Source organism: Anarhichas minor, unplaced genomic scaffold (genome assembly GCF_050575085.1).
Source record: "Anarhichas minor isolate MPS153535 unplaced genomic scaffold, ASM5057508v1 ptg000023l, whole genome shotgun sequence".
Lineage (NCBI taxonomy): Eukaryota > Metazoa > Chordata > Actinopteri > Perciformes > Anarhichadidae > Anarhichas > Anarhichas minor.
This window is the reverse complement of record NW_027466469.1, coordinates 6,713,302-6,730,000: the sequence shown is the minus strand read 5'-3', so window position 1 is coordinate 6,730,000 and position 16,699 is coordinate 6,713,302. Positions and strand designations below refer to the sequence as shown.

The following is a 16,699-nucleotide window of genomic DNA, read 5'->3' as shown; positions in this document are numbered from 1 at the left end:
GCAGTACCTTCGGTCTGAATTTGGTGTAACATTACCTTGTTGTGCAGTGGGTTTAGAATCTGTGTTTTGATAGATGCTAATGAAATAACTGAATCTACACACGCTGCCAGATTATTAGGTACCTCTAGCTTAAATGAATTCAGTCTAACACAGCAGGTGTGCAATAAATCCTCCTCCATAAAGGTTATAGTCAGTGTTTGTGGAAACTGTTTTAGAGAGGTGTGTCTGTTAATTTATCCACTCCATATGTTATATCATATATCATAGAGGTTAAATAACACTCCATTATACATCAATACATTTCAACAGCATAACAAGCATCCATCACAATGGTCATAAAGGTCAATCATCAGTTTGAACAAACCAACACTGACCATGTAGGGCTGATTAGTTTAGGTGGACCTAATAAAGCAGCAGCTGAGTGGCTCTAACCAGATCATGTTCCTGGGTGTTAGAGACGTAGACAGTGAGCATCAGTATATGATTGTATATGATAACTATTTATAGTGTATCTGAAAAACCAAATGTTGTACTGTTTGTTTTACAGTCTGCCTACTGCCGTGTCAGAGAGCAACCTAGAGGAGGAGAAGCAGCGTGAGGAGGAGGGAGCCCCCTCACCTCTCGTCCATGGCCGGATCTCCAGTGATGAAAGTGAGGCAGAAGGACCCGAGGAGCCCGTCGAGTTCCCATCTTCTGCTGCACATCCCAGACCACTAGCGGTAAGCAGTTTGTACTTGGGTTTAACAGGGGTAAAAAGCACCAGGGAGTTCCTGCCAAAACTGGAGCAAAAAGGAGCAAAATCCTGATATTTTTCTCAGTTGTTTAAATCAGATTTTCTGACACCTATGCAGCAAAAAGTCTTGAATTCAAACTCTGAAATATGGCCCTGGCATACAATGACCTGATCAAGCTGTGATAGCTTTGTTTGTTGGAAAATAATTGCTTATCCAGTTAAACCATGATAGAAAAGCAGACTCGGAAGAACTCAAGCAGTCTATTGAAATTGTCCAGCTGATCTGCAAAAACATAAACAACACTCTCAACTGTTTGAACTCTGAGCTGCTCTAGGCATATTAACTCATCATACGTTTCCGAAATTCCATTTATAAAAATAAGATGATAACATCCAACTTCAAAGCATACTAGATCCACCCGGTGCTTTTTTAGTCTGACGTTGTGTTTACAGATCTGTTTTCTTCAGACTGCAACACTTGTGTCCCAAAAAGACTCTTATGAGTGTTTTGTTGCACACTGAAGATGTTATCTGTTGTGATGAGATCAAAGGTAACTTTTTGCAGGCTAAACTGTCCTGCATGTCCTTAGCAGCAAAAAGAGAGAGCTTTCCATATCCGACTACTACTCCCAGTTCTATGAGAGATTTATCTTGCTCTTAATATCAATACTTCCAATACTCCCATATCATAGTGAAGGTTTGGACAGTGGTCATTTCAAAGTAGTGCCTCTTCTTCCACCAGTACGTTGAGTATCTTTATTTTCTGTTGCTTAGTCAGAGGATGAACGTGTCCAAAGAATTGTGGTTCAGGGCTTGACATGAAAATGTTCTACTTGCCCGAACTTACTTGTGCAAAATGGAGAATGTAGGCCTATGGAAAAATAGTACATAAAATCAACATGGTTATGAACAGTTAAAAGACATACAATTGATATGCTCTCCTCAAAGCCACAAGACTCCATTGGCAGAAACACTAATTTAACCGCGATCATTGTAAAACACACTTCATTCAAACTGTTGAACAATCACCAGCTCTGGATGTTTTCTTCAGATGCTTTACATGAGTGGTTTTAATGATGCATTCTAAGCTGCTTAGAGCTACTGTCAGTTAAGTTAAGCAGGTCATAATTCCCTCTCTAACATCTATTTTATATTGAAGCTTCTTGCACATCGACATAAAGACGTTATAATTTACCTTCGCCCAACACTAATGTTTACTAACTTTAGCTTGAACGCATCTAAATGTAATTCAATTCAACCTTTTAGCTCCTTTGTTTCACCAGCTGCTAACAGCTAACCACTTCTCCTCTTGCTGATTGCAACACATGTTTGTTGTTCACGATGTAGCATTCCCAGGGATCAGCGACCAGAAAGCAGTAATGACAATCTCCCCATCGCATATTTTACTGAATATCAGACGATAGTGATCGGCTACCGGTCAATCAGGGAAACTGTAATAAAGATCACGTTTATTTTTTACCTGCCAGATCAGACAACTGCATGAGGCATTCCACTTGTCCGAACAGAGTTTACTTGGTTTTTATGTTTAACTAGAGAGGGCCTTAGATTTCACTCACTTCATATCTTGTTTGATTAAGTTGATGGTGTGTAGTTGTCCGTTTCATTTTTAAGTTGTATCCAGAAATGCGTCAAAACACAGAACCAAGGCACAAGTGAAGTGTGATTTGACTGTAACTATGAGACCACTGAATAATGCAGAACGTTGATTTTAAGTCAACTGACCACCACTGGTACAGTAACCAGAGGAAACACAGATTTACAAGCAGCTTGTTTCTCTAGGTTTGTTCGTTTGGCAGCCACGCGCTGGGTCACGGCATCTACACGTTTGACAGGAGACTTCATCACCTGAGGTCGGCTCTCAGCAGCATGCTGGAGCAGCACATCAGCGCCCATCTTTGGAAGTAAGAAACTCCAGCTCACATTCCTGCTCTGCTTTTATGGTGCTGATTCTTCCGATTTTTTGCAAGAAAGTATTAACTTTGGTTACTTTTTGTCACTGGCGTTTATATAGTAAACTGCTTTAATGTATATTCTGTCACTGAAAATAAGACTGGCTGAGACTGGCTGTTGTCCAAAGGTTGTGATGTTGGTAACAAAATAAGCTGAGAGTAATACCACAAGGTCACCAAAGGTTTTCAATGGGCTAGAATAGGCTCTGCCTCCTCTCCAGTATATTGAAGTGGCTCCAATCACTGATCTGAAAAAATGAGCTGCCGATCCGAGAAATGTTTAGGACTGTTACTTTAGAAGACATACGCTCTGCCACCATCCTGATCACTCAGTTGAAATTTGCCAATCTTTCTTTTCAACCACTGTAAACATATGAAGGGCTAGTGACATCAGATCCTTCCCTTTTGATAACACTTTGAGATAAACTCGAGTGTAACCCACTTCTTAGTCACTAGGAGATGAAGCAGATGGTGTTTTCTGCTGCCCAGAATAGCAGTAGTGAGGAGTCTGTGAAGTTGGCAGTAAGATGGAGACTGACTGCGTTTATACGCACAAAAGAAAAAATCTCATTGGAAAATGGGACAGTTTACATCCATGTCTTTATCCTGTGAAATTGTCATAATTAGCATGTCAATTCTTGAGTTGTGGCTAATCCTGTGTTTTGTGATGTCACAGTGAGTAAGCCTAACTTAGACCTCCAGTTTCTAATCGGCTCATAATATAGTCCTGCTAGCCGTCTGTACCAGATGTAAAAGAATTTCCTCTCGATGCTCCTGTGATATTCCGTTCATTACGGGCCACAAACCTGATGAACAACATTATACCCACACAGGTTATACTGTCCATAGCTTTCTGACTATGGTTTCGTACAGACCACCCCTACCTTTACCTGAGCGTGACAGCTAGCTCACTAAACTGCTACGGCTCGCACGAAAAAAAAGCATTTTCCCCCCAAATATTCTTTATCGTTCAGATCCATGTTTCTCATACCTGGCAGGGCTGTTACTACTAATGTAACGTAACGAAGATTGGCATACTGCATCTTCATTGTGTTAAAATGTTGAGTGCAGCCCTTATTTGAACTCAGTCTTTGTTAATTAAAAAAAACAAATCAAACACAAGAACGATGAAAACAAGAATAAGTAGAAATAGTGCCCCCCCAGCCATAATTGCGGCGAATACAAAACCAAACCAGTGAAACATAAATGGTTTAATCTGCCCTGTTTAGATAATTCAATGAACTCTTGTCAACTAACGATATTTGTATTTTATATCATAAAGATTTAAAATAAAACATTTTAGATACATTTATATAATTAGAAATATTAATTCAACTCCGGAAATACAGTACATGATCAGATACATTAACAAGACTGCACACTCCTGACTGCTTGCTGCTATGTTACAGCTAGTTAAGTCATTAATCAAAAAGCATCAGCATCCCATGTTCAATTCTAATGCTTCACATTTTTGTTATCCTATAGAACAGTGTTGATATGTTTTATTCTGATCTAAGGGCTGTTTCATTTATTGATTTATGGATTTACCTATTTTACAGAAAAATACCTCAAGCCACAGACCTTCAATCTCCACCTTCCTCAGCCAAGACCATCACTTCCTCGTCTCCCTCCTCCACTTCCTCCTCGTCATTACATTCCAAGGTCCGCACAGGAAGTCACATCAGCTCCTCCCTCAAAACTGCATCTTCTTGCTCCTCTTCCAGTCGTGGTCCAGGGAGAACTTCGGCAGCCATACAGTCTGAGAACTCCGGGGACAGCGGGAGCAGCATCGGTGGTGGCCACATGGTGTCTCCGGGTAAACCTGTGACGGTGCGTCAGGGGGGTTCCGGGCGACCCAAGAACCCCGTGGGGCGTCCCAGCAAGCAGATGCTGAAGCTGCGAGAGGAAGCCGCTGCCGCCGATGCCCTCCGCAAGCGGAAGGCCCCGTCACAGGAAGGAGAGCACTCAGGCCCCGAAAGGAACTGCATCCTCCTCCAGGACCGGGGCCGCCCACCTTCCGCTGCCTCTTCCTCCTCCTCCTCTTCTTCCTCTTCCTCTTCCTCTTCCTCCTCTTCCTCCTCCTCCTCTTCATCATCTTCTTCTTCTTCTAAACCCCCCATTTCCTCCCTTCTCCCCCACGGACAGACCAATGGCACGCTTTCCCCCAGCAGCAAACCCCGTCCCCAGCCCTCCCCTTCAGAGTCCCATTCACCAGCCGCCAAGACGGTCTGGACCTACAGACGAACGCACACTCCTCTGGGCCATTCATCATCCCCAGACCCCTCCTCCGCCGCTAACAACTCCCACAGCAGGGGCGGTGTGGGGGACTCAGGACTGCACGGGCCGGGCAGCGGGAGGGGCTTTGAGCACCAGGGGCTTGTGAAGAAACGCAAAGGGGGCGGCATTGAGGAGCATTCGCCGTCCTCAAAACCCTCAGCGCACCGCCTGCCCTTCTCGTCTTCCAGCTCTGCCACCTCCTCCTCTCCGCGCTCTAACTTTTACCCCTGGAAGGACAGCAAAAGTGGGGGGCTGGCTGGGGGCGTGGAGAAGAAACTGGGTACACAGAAGGTGAGTTAGGAGCCGAGAGAAGCAGGGATTAAGAAGGGACGTCACAACACCAGAAATGTAGTAGTCGAAATTCCACGATTCTCAATACCCAATTCAATACCTAGGTGAAAAACAATAAATAACATGTCACACAACATACATTCCTTTATTACCATTTGCATGAATCCCTCATGATGTGCCTCAAGTTTCTTGCCGAAAACTTCATTTTACAAGGTTACATTTGAAAACATCCTAATAACGTTATAATTTACCCAATACAAATTTTTACTGAATTGACCAAAAAAAATGGTGGCAGTTAACGTTACAATATGCAGCTTTTCTCCTGGCGTGGTAAAAAGTTCCTGTCCCAACATGATGATTTAGAATCAGTTGAATGGCTGACAGTGTGCACTACCAAGTACCAGTCTGACAACACAACACTGATGTTTTTTCTTTTCTTACCATCACAGTTATGACCTGTGGCTGCTTCCTACATAGTTAAAGAAACAACGAGCTACCTGCTTACCCTGCCCGTATGACACACCTTTATTGTATATTCCCAAACACAGCATTGAAAAGTCCAATTCAGGCAAATTAGCGGTGTAGTTAAGAACAAGCATTGATCATGTAAGGTCAGCCTGTGTGTTTAAAGGAATATGCAGCAGATAGGTCATGTTTTGAGCATCAGACACTCACTCGTTGGCAGTGGTGGTTTTAGAGGTTTCTACTGACTCCTTGTAACTTTGTTGATGTGACACTGGGTCGCCATTGTAACTGAAGGAGCCAGCTACTAGCTTTCCAGAGTCGCCTCCAAAAACTGATTTGCTGTCGACAACTATGTTTAATGGAAAACGATACCTGCTGTACTATTCAGATAATGTCTAAACAAAATGTCAACATGTGGTTGGTGTTCTGTGGACTGGTCCCCCCAACTTATCGTGCCTATAGTAAGGCCAGTATTGGCTCTGCTTTTAGACTTGTCTAACACAAGTCAGTTACAAAACATGAAGAATGGATGAACTTTAGGTCTAAAAAGTTTGTCACCTTACGCTCCAGGCTGTCTCTCCACTAAGAGCTGTGTTTCCATGGCAACAATCAGTGGCGTCTGATAGACAGAGACTGCAATAATGAGATGTATACTTTGTGATTTAAAAGGCCGAGTAACTGTTCTTGCACATGGCACAGTTACTGTGGTCAGCAGCTTGAAGCTGAAGCCTAGTCAGGTATTCATCTTCAACTGAAAGCTACCCAGACTACAGAACAACGTGGTCCTATTTAAAGGCAAACCCCTGATTCTGGTTCAGTGCAGCCTCGTGTTGTCACGTTACTGGAATTTTGGCAAAAACATTGACACTACATTGAGGGCATAACAGTTTAGATTTAGATTAAAACATTGTGTGTGTGTAATACAGTACACACTGTGTGTAATACACAGTGTGTGTAATAACCCACGGTCGGAGAGCAGAGAGTGCAGCTGGTACAATGAGTATTGAACCGTTTCAAATATTCAGTATTGATACTTTGATATTTTTGGCAACACTTGTGTCACCCAGTGCCCTACTGTTGCACCCCCAAATCCCAAAAAATGAAATGAGCCGAGTTTTACCATCAACTAAACATTAAGGAAGTATCTTATCCAGCCGCCAGATTCTTTTCCTCCTCGTCTCACTTTTCTGACACTACGTATGTCAAGTCTGTTTTATTCTACTTCATTTGGTATGGTTCTCAAGTGAATATCTGTACATATCAGTTGCCAAAATAAAAGTAACAATTTCAAATGTTTCTTTTGTCCCACAGCCAAAACTGCACCATTAAGTGTGCCTGCCTTACAAGCCACTAAGAGGGAGCCAGCTCCGCTCAGTCCAAGACTGAGCCAACTGTGTGTGCGCGTGTGTGCGCGTGTGTGTGTGTGTGTATGTGTGTGTGTGTGTGTGTGTGTAAATGTCTGAGGTGGGAGGGTGGGATGAAATTCAGAGTATGGATCTAAAAATACCTCAAGACCGTCTGGTTATGCTGCTAAATTAAATATGTTGGTTTATAAAAATGGATTAAAATGTCCTTTACACTTGGTTTCTGTGACTTATTTTTAAGGCTATACGTGTTAATTTAAAGCTCTCCATACTTGTTTTTTTCTTAAATGTCACATTTTCTTCACATTCACTGAACTCTAGTATTGTTCTAAGTTGGGCATCAGTGTGTGGAATAATGAAGCCACAGACTGCTTTATGATTATCATTATTGCTGTGGTGTTACAGCCAAGTTTAGATACTGTGATTGTTAACTTGGTTCTGTTGAAGTTGTGTTTAAAAGTGATTCCTACTTTGTTCAATGTGATGTTTGCATTGTGCACTTGACACCAGCTGCAACACCAAAACATTATTTTATAAAAAGGGTGGTGAGAAAAACAGTTGTGCATTTCAAAATAAAACCTTAATCTGTGAATAGGTTACAGCTGATTATTGCAGGGTTGATGAGGTTAAGATAAAGAACATTAAAATAAAGGAACCACTATAGGAATATGTTAAATATCAAGATATTTAAACAAGGCAACTGAGAAACGATATTAAATAATGAAATGCTAACTGATTACGGAATAAAGTCATGTGATATGTGGTAACCAGAGACCACAAATTCTATAGTCTACTATAGTACAACAAAAACAGTGCAAAAAGTCAGTCATATTTGAATTAGGAACGACATGAATTTTACTGAAAGGGCTGGAATAGAGTACTAAGTGGCATGTTTTCCGTTATTTAATTAAATGTATCCAGCACAAGTTTGTGCCACTCATAATAATAAATGACGCATTATCATTAATTAAAATGCATACGAGGTAAATCCCGTCGGCAGTTTGGAGCACGCTGTGGAGATCAGACCGCCATCTAACTGAATACCAAGCGACTAAATTGAAAAGCAGGAAATGGAAGTGAACCATTTCATATCTCTCCTACTCTTCGGCGTTCACGAACGAGCCAAACCAGGAAGTGCAACCAAAACAATACCATGGATGTATTACAGGATAATACGGGCCATCAGCCGTGGCAGCGAAGAGACTTCCAATCTTCACTGTGCACCAGGTACACACTGCTGGGACTTTGGTTTTAGAGGATGTGAGAAGTTGAAAGAACATTACGAGAACAACCGTCAGCTTGTCGGATAGTGTTCGCCTCAGTCCAGACCTTTAAATCCGCCCACATTAGCCGACCCAGTCTGTAATGCATAGTCGGACCGCATTTGCCTCGGGAGGATAAATAAATAGCGTCCGCTTCTTCCGTTTCGTCAATTTGCCGAAAACCACTACTACGACTGGAAAGTTAACAGATGTTTCACGTCAAAACGGAACTTGCAAAACCAATACAGCCTTTATCCCGCTGAACAACAGATTTTCCTTGGGAAATGGAGACAAACGTAACCGACGTGGATTGCTTCAGTACCACACCGTGAATGGTAGGCTGTAGTAAAAGTTCAGTTCCTATATTCATTGAATATTATACCCTTTGCACATTTTTTAGGTAAGGCCGTAAATTAATAAAACTATAAGACGCTTCACCTGGACGCGGACTTAGAATAACTACATACCGGAAGTATGTAAGTTTGTGGTCCATCGAATCGCACATCTAGCTTGTAGACAGCTGTCCGGTTCATCCTCCTCCACCAAATGATTATGGAGCGCGTGCAGTGGTGCGACAACACACGCACTGCGTCTCTCCGTTTCAGCTGACCCTCCACACCCGCCGGAGTCGGCAGGTGATCCAGTGGCATGCCGTCTGACGTGGAGTACAGCCCGGTGGGAGAGGGCCTGGGGATGCGGGACTACTGGCTGTATGTGTGGCTCCGGAGGGCGGCGGTGATAGCGGCTCATGTCACCGGCCTGGGCCTGACCCTCATCATCTCCCTGCTGTCCAGACCCGGAACCAGTGAGTGGACAGATGGATGTTGGGAGACACATCCTGCCGACCAAAACACTAGTTCGTCACTTATATAATTCTATCAAAATAGAATAACTTTTTCATTAAAAATGCCATAGTTTATATAAATTATTTTAGACTCGAGTAATGCGTTGATTTTGTTCGGTTCATTCGGTTTGAATAAACCAATACATTTAATTAATAGAAAAGACTACTAGCCTCCTCATATAGCTTTATCAACTTATTCTCTCCATTCTCGCAATTTTCTTATTAGAAACTTGACAATGAAGCAGTTGAAAATGAAGGGGTGATTTATATAAAACAAAGTAATGCAAAATTATAAAATATCCTCTTAATAACTTATCACATTTTAAAGGGTTACTGTATCATTGTTTGTGGCATTTAACACTTAGGATATTTATTATAATACTCCTTTAATATTACTGTGAAGACTTGTACTGCTATATTTGTGTAATATTTCTATTGATTTCTATTTGGGTAGAGTGATTATTTAACTACTGATTGTATGGAATTTTCAAATAGCATAATTATGCCATCTCTGAAATGCCTTCTGATAAATGCCCACTGTGATATTTGCATTGAGATGAAACGGCTTGTGAAAGCCTCACATTGAAGAAGCTGGGACCAGTGAATGATGCTATATCTCTAGAAGATAAACAACGCATTATTAATCAATCAGCAAAACTATCATCCGATTTATTTCTGTGAGTTGAGTGGAGCACAAAATATTGTCCGATTGAGTGTGCAGTCAATGTGAAATCTGCTGCCACGGTTTCCTTCAGCTGTGTCATGTGATAATCATTTTGGTAATGTCATTTTGGAAACTGGATAAACAAAGGTGAGCCTGTAGCGAGCCCCACTGAAGCCCTACTAGAACTCAAATCTGGAAACAGTTGTGATCACTCTACAGTTTTGTCATTAATGAACTTCCAAACATTTTAAATTGCAAGATGCTCACAGGTGTTTCTCTGTGTTCCAGGTCTGTTTTCGTGGCATCCGGTGTGCATGTCTGTTGCAGTAAGTTTGCAGTCCATACAGTACATGACTTCACCTTCTCCACCTGTCTCCTTGTTCTTACACACTCAGTCCTCTCTCCTCTTCTGATCATGGGTTGGTCTCAGCTGACATGCCCTCTCATTGTGCACTGTGACAGAACCTGACGGTGTATCTGTGTCAGTGGTATGCAGCTATCAGTCTCTCACCACTCCTGTTCAACCAGACACTTCAGTGCTGTGCACTTATTGTCACCGTTCCAACCTACTCTGTGACAAGTCCCTTCAGTGTGTGTAGGTTTGAGTACGGCATTACTTTGATAAATCACACACTGTTGGAACATTCATCTCGAGTATAAAAACATTAACTACCTTGTTTTCTGTAGGTTATTTATAATATAAAACTATTAAGCAAAAACGTTTATTTTATTATTAGTTTGATTATCTTCATTTTGCATGATCTTGAGAGAATCCTGATAGATAATCAATTATTACTAGTATTGGCACGGCTGTTGGTTTACAGCAGCCCACTGCTCCTAAAATGGGCGAGGATGGGGGAAATTTCATCTTTGCAATGATAAAAATAACGTTTTGTAAATGGACTGGAAAATACTTAAAGGTACAGTGTGTTGGATTTCAGGCATGTATTGGCAGAAATAGTTAATACTTAACTATGTTTTTTGATAAGGGTAATGAATCACATGATAGTAAGAATCGTTGTGTTTTCGTTAGCTTAGAGTGAACCCTTCATATCTGCACAGGGAGCTGGTCCTCTCCACGTAGTCCTCCATGTTGCACCTCCATGTTTCTACAGGAGCCCAGAACGGACAAACCAAACACTGGCTCTAGAGAAAGATGTTCACGTTTTTACATTGAAGTGGCAGCTTTAATTTGGTGGCGTGACTGCACCGTAGTGGGTTAATCCAACCCTGCTCTTAAATATGACAAGAGTCTTCATTACAATCATTAGATAATGATATAATAATTGCGAGAAACCAATGACTTTCATGACAAAACCATCTTTTAAAACACTTACACATACCTTTTGAGTTTTTTTTCCTCATAATTACGAGAAAAAAATATGAAGGGACCATTACCTGACATGGATTTATTGGCTTTTATTTCCTCCTTAGTTTGAAGCATTGGGACATATTAATATCATTGTGTCATGGACAAGAATTATCAGTGGGAATGTTACAACACTTCAGTAGTGATTCACACATTCATTCAGGCAGGTCTTTCAGTAATGCGTATCAAACTGCTGAAATATAGGTTAGGAAGTAATCATGTGATATCTGGTCTTTGACATAAACAAATGTAAACTACTAAAATAATGCAGGGTATGATTTCACTGGTAAAACATGAAGTCTCCTGTAAACCCTCCACATACCTGTAGACTCACACCCTCTATTCTCCGTGTCTCATTCTTCTCTCCGATGTGAATAATAGATAGACTGTGTAGCATCACTGCGTCGGGTATCGTGTTACAAACTGACTTTGAATATGTTAGCGACAGCAGCTTACAGGATGTCATGGTGTCACCGCGTGATTATCAGTCATGTAAGTCTGATCCGCAATGTTCATTTCCCTAATTTTCATTCAGTAGCTGCCCTTTATTTAATATGAAAATGTTTTTCAACCATAGACAGATGGTTGAAAAACATTTTCAGTAGACACAGTGGAACCGGTAAAACAGACTTCTGCTTTCACTGGTCGTTAAGGCTCAATGGCACAATGCCATACAGTCTCATAGTGACGTGGCACTAAATATACTGACATGTTTATTATTGTATCATGATACAATAATATTGTAATGATGCTGATTTCTGATTGATAAAATAGAATATGTGGACACCTCATTCTAACTTCCAGTGGACAGTTTAACCTCCATTCTAAATGACTGATCATTCTAAATCACACTGCAGGTAACTATACCACCCGCACTTAAAGGATAACGCTGGTATTATTCTATATTTGACTCAGTAAATAGAGTAGAGTAAACTTTATTGTCCAGTTGAGGATTATGTTCGGTCTTCTCACCGGTCTTGTTCACAAGTTAAAGTCCCATGAAAAAGCCCAAACCAACATGTTATTATATCTCTCATTACTGTCTGACTTCCCTCAAACCCATTGGTTCCTATACTGAAGATGCAAATTGTTAAACAGAGAATTAGAATATCAGCTAGGGACAACGTTAACACAGCTCTGATAGTGGGAAGAAACGGGAAGAAACTGTTCCTGTGTCTGGTTGTTTTGTCGTACAGTGTTCCGGGTAAAGAAAATCACATGACAGTCTTCATGCTGCACTACAATTAAAGGATAATTCCTATTTATTACAATTTGGGCTTATTGACATAATTTTGGCCATGATATCAATCAAAATCATAAGCACTATTCTCACTAAAGTAATTGCTGAGATCTGTGAATGCAGCAACAGCGCTGCAACATGGAAAAACAGGAAACACCTGTTGGTTCAACTACCTTACATACATAGTTCTCCTGTAGGATGAATCATTACTCACAGTTTAGTTGTACTCCCTTTTAGTTAGTTGTTTTTTTAACAACCTGTCTACACCGTCAGAGTTTGTTGCAGCAATGTAACCATGTTCACACATCTCATTAATTACTTTGGGGTGTACAGTGTTGTCATAAACAAGAGACATTATGGTCAAAACTACAAAAACAAACCCAAGTTGTAATAAACTAGAATTATCCATTCATTCAGACTGGCGAAAGTGACCTAAATATGTGCTGATGTGACCACAAACAACAGCATAAAAAACACATAATCATTTAAACATAGCCTTTTTCCTTTGATAAGTAGCCATGGCTAAGCCTGAGGTGAGAGCTTTGTGCTATGGCAACAATAGCACTACGCCAACTTTTAGCTAACTATTTAGCTAAAAGTTGGCCGACTGTGGCTCAGTGGTAGAGCAGGGTCGTCCTTCAATCAGAGGATCGGTGGTTCGATCCCCGACTCCACTAGTCCATGTCCATGTGTGCTTGGGCAAGACACTCAACCCCAAATTGCTCCTGTAGCTGTTCCTACGGTGTGTGAATGTTGATGGACAGGTGGCACCTTGCATGGTAGTCCTGCCATCAGTGTGTGAATGGGTGAATGATGACATGTAGTGTTAAAGTGCCTTGAGTGGTCGGAAGACTAGAAAAGAGAAATACAAGTACAGTCCATTTACCATTTATTTGTTTATCCAATACTTCCATTACATTTAGCTAACTATTTCTGTTTTGTCTCCCACACTTGGTTTGGTTTCGCTGTTGCATCCACCATTGTTTCAATTCTGTGAAACCCATAATGCATTGATTAGTCACTCATAGGGAAGCTTTATGCTAAAGGTAAATTTAAGTGTCTATATCAAGTGTGACTTAAAGTTATATTTTAGACAAAGACTAGGTCTTTTTTATGCCCCTGAAAATAATAGACTCATTTTTCGCCTCTACCTCAGCCTTTACTTTCTTACGTCAGAACCCATTGTTTTGTGTTTCTTTACACACACACACACGTTCTATCTGCTTTGCAAAGAAGAGAAGAAGACACCTGTATATACACCTTTGTGTCTTTTCTCTGCTGCAGTACTGCCTGTGTATGACTGAAGGGATCCTCCTCTTCTCGGCTGAAGGATCCCCCTTTTGTTTCAAATCTCGGAAGTGTAAAGTCCGTCTCCACTGGTTCTGTCAGGCTCTGGTCCTGATAGCTGCGGCCACTGGCCTGGGCTTCATGTTGGCCAGCAAGAACGTGTCGGAGCTCCCCCACCTGGTCACCTGGCACAGTTGGTTGGGCATCAGCACCTTGGCTGCCACCGTGCTCCAAGCGGCTTGCGGTATCTGCTTGATCTTCCCTAAGCTGCTGCGTCTGTCCTCCTCTCCGCTGAGGCTGAAGCTGTACCACGCCACCTGTGGTTTGCTGGTCTACCTGTTGGCCACGGTAACCGTGGTGTCGGCCATGTTCTCAGACTGGTTCCAGGCTACGGTGAAAGGGGTGGCCTGGTGGGGCTTCCTCCTGCTGCCCCTCTTCCCCGCTCTGGTGGTGATGAACCAGATCACGAATGCCTACCTGCCCCGCAAGAAGATCACAAGCTAGGAAGCACATAGCGCGAGGCAGATCCTCATTGTTCTCTCAGTGGCCATATTGGGTCTACATTGTAGTCAGAGGCCCAGACAATCACATTGAAGAGTGCTCCCCTAAAGTAAAATAACTAAAGAATAGCTCGACATGCTGGCAGTCCCACAGTCTGCATTTATATAACAACTTTCTAGTCTTCTGGAGACTTGTAGCGCTTGTAACTGCATATCAACACTTACACTGATGGCAGAGGCTGCCATGCTAGGTGCCACCTGCTCGTCACACTCTAAACCAGGGGTCACCAACCTTTTTGAAACTGAGAGCTACTTCAAGGGTACCGAGTAGTATGAAGGGCTACTTGTTTGATACAAACTTCCTGAATAACAAAGTTGCACAGATCGCCTTTTAATAATAATAATAATAATAATATATGTGAAGAGACTGTCTGATCACATGTCAATGTTAACTATTCCTCACAATAATTATTAACAATGATTTCCACAACATGATGGTAGGAAACACAGATATATTTAAACATTTATTTCTGTTCTTCTGTTTCAACATTTGAAGGTCAGAGGTGTCGCATCTCTGATATTTTAGTAAATATCTTTCTTGACAGTTTTGTATGAATAAGCACATTTGTAGCATTTGGTTCAAAATCACACCTGTTATATTTTTGTAAAAATGATCACTTCTAACATTTTTTATGAAATCATTAACTGTCATATCTTCAAATCATGTCTCGTTTGTACTAACCACTTTTGTAACATTTTTGAACAAATCATGATCAACAAATCAACTCCGTCCCATGTTTATACAAATGATCAGTTATGAATATCCTGTGTTGTTTGGCTTTGGATCGGATGACATTTATGATCTTCACGACAGGAGTCATCACATGATCAAAGCCGGTTACTTTTGCACACAGCGCCTGCTAGTGAATGATGCAGTGGCAATGTAGACATTTTGGGAAGTCTGGATCGCCTTTACATTGCGCAATGAAGCCTACATGCGGCCCGTCATGGCGGGAGCCCCGTTTGTTGTCACCGACACCATTTCTAATGGTACCTTTTTCTCCACGAAGAAACTAGTATCTTCGGGCGCCCGCGTTCAAACCTCTAGTCTGGGCCTATTCAGTCGGATTGCGTTGCCTCGCTTCTACCTCTGCCACCCAAGACTTGTTGCTCCGCGGCCTGTTCCGAGGACTGACGGACCTGACGACGGGGTGCGCTCGCGGCGCGCGTCCGGTGCCAACGGGAAGTGCCCGCCATTCGGAACCTGAAAACCTAGTGCGGTACGGCAGCCTCTTCCTGGCTGTCCGCCGTGCGCCTCCGGGTACCCAACTCTCTTATGACAAGAAATAGTCATTTTAAAATCTACACTAATGCAAGCGTTTTTGATTAAAAATGAACAGCAACTACAATATTTAGACGGAGCTCCATGGTGACTTGTGCTATTTTTAGAACATGCCTTGCGGGCGACTGACGTGGTCCCTGCGGGCGACCAGGTGCCCGCGGGCACCATATTGGCTACCTCTGCTCTAAACCAATCACGCACACTGACACATTGATGAGAAAGGGAGACATTTAGGGTTCAGTATCTTCCACTCACGTGATTGTGTGAAGTGACTGTAGCAGTAGGAGTCTTTGTTGTTGGCAGCAGGCTATGTATTAAATCCATTACAAATCATTGGATGGCCTTCAGACTGCAAGCAGCGGTACCTACAGTGTGACTTATGTACAGCAAGACACAGATAACTCTACACATCACATGTAGAATGTGCTTAATGCTGGGTAATGGTATGCAACGCCATCCAGGAGTTCTTCCCCAAACGAGATTTGACATTTTACTTTTCCTTCATTAAAATCCGGTTTTCTACTGATAGAAAGATGTTTTGTTTTTTTCTTAACTGCTCTTCCTTGATGCTTTTGTTAGCTATTTTCAACAATCTGGTTTCACTTCACCTTGGGTGAAAAGCATGTACTGCAATAAATGTAGAAAATAATTCAGAGGGAATTTTGTAACTTCTTTATTGAATGTGTTCAGCGTGCTTCTCAGGTCTTTGCGCTGTTTGAGCGTGCATGAGGTGATCACAATGGAAGTTGTAGGTTTGTATTTGTTAGGTGTGAACCTTCTGTAATAAACAAATAACTACATTTGATTTTGCATTATTTGCTTTTTATTTCTAATGAGACAAATCCACCCTTGAAGACCATTCCTTTACTGGTGATAAACCCTTTCTGGACGAGTTGTCTTGATGGTGCCACATGTTCCTGGTTACGTGGAATAACAAATGTAAAAACTACATGTTGGAGGAGAACATTTCCGGAGCTGTCGTTTCTCACTGACACGTCCAGTGTAGAAGAGTGATACCAGTTTCTACCCTTCAGTTGCAAACAACCCAGAATGCAATGCAGCCACGTGTTATCTTTATGTTCTAGCCTCAG

The 16,699-nt window shown here is 41.8% G+C and overlaps 2 protein-coding genes across 5 annotated transcripts in view; both read left to right on the top strand.

Moving 5' to 3' along the window:
- The window catches only part of atxn7l2a (ataxin 7-like 2a), a 35,090-nt gene extending 27,770 nt beyond the window's left edge, over window positions 1-7,320 (top strand). Inside the window, exons 7-10 of the mRNA XM_076097027.1 lie at window positions 548-719; window positions 2,534-2,655; window positions 4,263-5,271; window positions 7,048-7,320. Coding sequence (XP_075953142.1) covers window positions 548-719; window positions 2,534-2,655; window positions 4,263-5,271; window positions 7,048-7,065 — 1,321 coding nt within the window. The 3' untranslated portion in view covers window positions 7,066-7,320. The remainder of the gene's footprint in view (window positions 1-547; window positions 720-2,533; window positions 2,656-4,262; window positions 5,272-7,047) is intronic.
- Window positions 7,321-8,088: 768 nt separating this feature from the next.
- cyb561d1 (cytochrome b561 family, member D1) lies at window positions 8,089-16,413 on the top strand. 4 transcript variants are annotated; one of them, XM_076097029.1, is made up of 4 exons: window positions 8,089-8,697; window positions 8,968-9,218; window positions 10,159-10,196; window positions 13,764-16,413. In XM_076097029.1, exons 2-4 carry the CDS (start codon window positions 9,011-9,013, stop codon window positions 14,268-14,270), a joined length of 753 nt encoding a protein of 250 aa, XP_075953144.1. In that variant the 5' UTR covers window positions 8,089-8,697; window positions 8,968-9,010; the 3' UTR covers window positions 14,271-16,413. The 4 variants fall into 4 exon arrangements, with proteins under 4 accessions (XP_075953144.1, XP_075953143.1, XP_075953147.1 ...); XM_076097028.1 differs by having other exon boundaries at window positions 8,092-8,697; window positions 8,930-9,218; XM_076097031.1 differs by having other exon boundaries at window positions 8,257-8,327.
- The last annotated feature ends 286 nt before the right edge of the window (window positions 16,414-16,699 follow it).